This window comes from Myotis brandtii, unplaced genomic scaffold (assembly GCF_000412655.1).
Source record: "Myotis brandtii unplaced genomic scaffold, ASM41265v1 scaffold616, whole genome shotgun sequence".
Taxonomy (NCBI): Eukaryota; Metazoa; Chordata; class Mammalia; order Chiroptera; family Vespertilionidae; genus Myotis; species Myotis brandtii.
The window spans coordinates 312146-315354 of NW_005370346.1; the positions used below are offsets into that span (position 1 = coordinate 312146).

The following is a 3209-nucleotide window of genomic DNA, read 5'->3' on the forward strand; positions in this document are numbered from 1 at the left end:
GGAGGGAGTGGTTAGGGGGTGATCAGGCTGGCAGGCAGAAACGGTTAGGGGCAATCAGGCAGGCAGGCAGGTGAGCGGTTGGGGAGCCAGCAGTCCCGGATTGTGAGAGGGATGTGCCCCGAAGAGTCCCAGATTGGAGAGGGTGCAGGCTGGGCTGAGGGACCCCCCCCCCCCATAGTGCACGAATTTTGTGCACCGGGCCTCTAGTAATAATAATAAAAAAACTATACCCTGTTCCTTTTCCCCCATTCCTATTTCCTATTCCCAGAGGGCCACTATTGAGTCATAAGTGTAACTTCTTGTTTTTACTCCATTTTTCTAAATCATATGTTTATCCTGCTATTATTTGACACTTTTCAGATTTTAAAACTTTTTTTACTATAGAAAATAAAAATTTAACTCACCACTACCAATATCTCTGATACACTACACTCTCACACACTACTTCTTCCTCAAAATATAATTATGTCACTATTTTGGTTAAATTCCCAATTAGTTGGTACTTAAATATTTCTTTTTAAATATTTCAATATACTAAAATGTCTTAGATTTTTGTCAGTTTTATAATTTTCTTGGTCATGTGCTTTCATGAAGCTAGTTAGCTTCATGTGAACCGTTTATTTTCTGATACAGAGTTACGGATAATTCATGAGGCATCTCCTGTTCATTTCCATCTGCTATTCTTTTCCATTCCTTTGCATCTCCTACTCCACATATGCACTCTTATTCCTTTCCACTTTATGCTTAAGCTCCACATGATCATACCAGTCATCCTTGTGCTTATTAGCACATCTGTGGAATGAATATTCGTATTCTTTCTGATGGACCCAAATATCACTTTGCTACAGTGTTACCTTAATCTCTGTGGGTATATGTTTCTGAAACCACAAAGCAAGCCTGATCTAATAGCTTTTATTTTCTTCTCCAGCTCTGCCTTCTCAGTCACTGTGCATTCCCAGAAAGAAGAGGAAATGGCTGAGTCCCAGGTAAATTTTAAATAGTGTATTTGTTTCCTGTTTTATTCTACAGTGTAGTTTATAAGGATTGCAGTACAGTAAATTGGAGAATGTGAAATAGATAACATATGTTTTCAGAGGAAATAGAGTTGGAAGATTAAAACCAGAAAAGAATTAAAATATGGTTATGCAGAAAAGCGTTTATTCAGAGAGATTAAAGTTTGGCTTCAATTTTGAATTTTATTATTATAGGTAAAGCAAACCAGAGTAGAAGTTTGATACATAAATTTGCATTGTACATGAGGATAAAAATGAACATTTCTTAGCAGAAGTAAGCTTTTCATTGGCACCTAGGTCAATGAGTATATTATAGTATGACCTCTTTTATTTGATAAACCCAGCTCTTTGATGGTCTGTTTTGATCAATGATAAAATGAAGAATGTGTTAAAATAGACCAGCACTAGAAAGAACACAAATGAAGATTAAAAAAGGGGATAAATTATAGTATTGAATGTTATGGAAGACTACACTATATAATAAAAGGCTAATAGCAAATTGTCCCCTCTACCAGGAGTTTGACTGGGTTTGACCAGGGGGTGGGGCCAGCCAACCAACTGCCTGCGGCCCCTCCCCCAAGCCAGCCCTGCCCCTGATTGGCCCCCCCATCCTGATTGGGAGCGGGGCAGGCCGGCCAACCTTCTGTGTCCCCTCCCCACAGCTGGCTCAGCCTGATTGGCCCCCAATCGGGGCGGGCCAGCCGGACCCCACCCATGTATGAATTCGTGCACTGGGCCTCTAGTACAACAATAAAACAAATAGATTACTGCTACTCGCAGCAACATAGATAAATCTCACAAAAACGTGGAATAAGAGAAGTCAGAAAAAAAAGAGTATGTATATGTATGTACATGAATGCATAGGTGAATTCAATTTATTTTTTGTTCTTTGAAAAAATCACAGACAATAACCATCTTTGAAAAACCTAATTGGAAGGAGCCCTCGATTTCACACAAATATCACTACTATTTCCCTTCTCTGGTGATGCTAAATTGCATATATCAAATTAGAATGTGTGTTTTCTTCCATTTCAATATGGACCAAATGATTCCTATGATAATTAAGGACTGACATAACTTTTGGAATAAAGTCCCAATAATTTTTCAAGAAATCTAATTTTTGCTAATAATATTGTCCTCTACCTTTGTGTATTGAAACCCTCCATTGACTTAGTTGATTCAATAATTCATCCTCTGGATATAACTGGAAGCCTTCCTATCTGCTCCAGTCAATGCCTGCTCTCCATTCTGTCCTTTAGTTCCCACCCTTAATGCAACCAAATTGGAGTTTGGTATTCATCTATCTGGAGAAAGTAACAAAAATATGTGACCTGAAGTGGACTGAGCTTGAGGTGCAATCCTAAAATATTCCTGAAGCCTTTCAAACATAGATTATTCTATCTTTAGGAAGCCAATGATAGAGAAAGACTCAGGCAGAGAGCAGGCAGACAGTTGTGGGCATGGGGTGGAGGGATTGAGTGGAAAAGAAATAAAAAAACAACTCATGGACATGGACAACAGTGTGGTGATTGTGGGGGTGTGGGAGGTGGGAGAGGGCACAGAGGGAATAAATGGTGATGGAAAAAATAAAATTAAAATAAATTTAAAAAGAAGCCAATGATTTTGAGAAAATCCCCAAGCAAGTGAAGACCACAAAGAGAAGTAACTGAAAACCATTATTAAATTTGATCATTTTGTCAAACATTTCAAATGTACTTACTTTTTAGGGAGTAAGATTTACAAATTGTGCCAACATTTTGCTTTTTTCATTAATGTGTATAGATCCCTTTATGTAGCTAACTCTACCTACCATCTTCACCTCAGATACAACATAACTACAGCTTAAATTGCCTTTTTTCTCAAAATTCATGCCCTTGAGCCTACTGAACTACAGCCTTAAACTTTCATGCACAGGTGGCCTTTCTTTTCAAGGGGATTGTGAACTCTGAAGGAAGAGACCATAATTTACACTTTTTAAAATCCTTAATACTTTACAATAAGAAAATGCTCAGTAAATATATGTCAATGGATAAATAAAAAATAGTTAAATATGGCCTGTCCAAGTGACTCAGTTTGTTGAGTACTGTCCAGTACACCAAAAAGGTTGCAGGTTTGATACCTAAGTTGCCAGTTTGATTCCCTGTCAGGCTTATGGGAGGCAACCAATTGATGTTTCTTTCTTTTCCCTCCCTCCCT

At 38.2% G+C, this 3209-nt stretch overlaps 1 protein-coding gene across 3 annotated transcripts in view; it reads left to right on the forward strand.

The window, feature by feature from the left end:
- ZNF569 (zinc finger protein 569) overlaps nucleotides 1-3209 on the forward strand; it is a 99314-nt gene that overhangs the window by 23003 nt on the left and 73102 nt on the right. For 2 of the 3 annotated variants that reach the window (XM_005879925.2, XM_005879926.2), the window contains exon 2: nucleotides 929-986. In XM_005879925.2, the coding sequence (XP_005879987.1) occupies nucleotides 929-986 (58 nt within the window). Of the gene's footprint in view, nucleotides 1-927; nucleotides 987-3209 lie in introns of those variants that run through there. The other variant, XM_005879927.2, reaches the window with a different exon arrangement.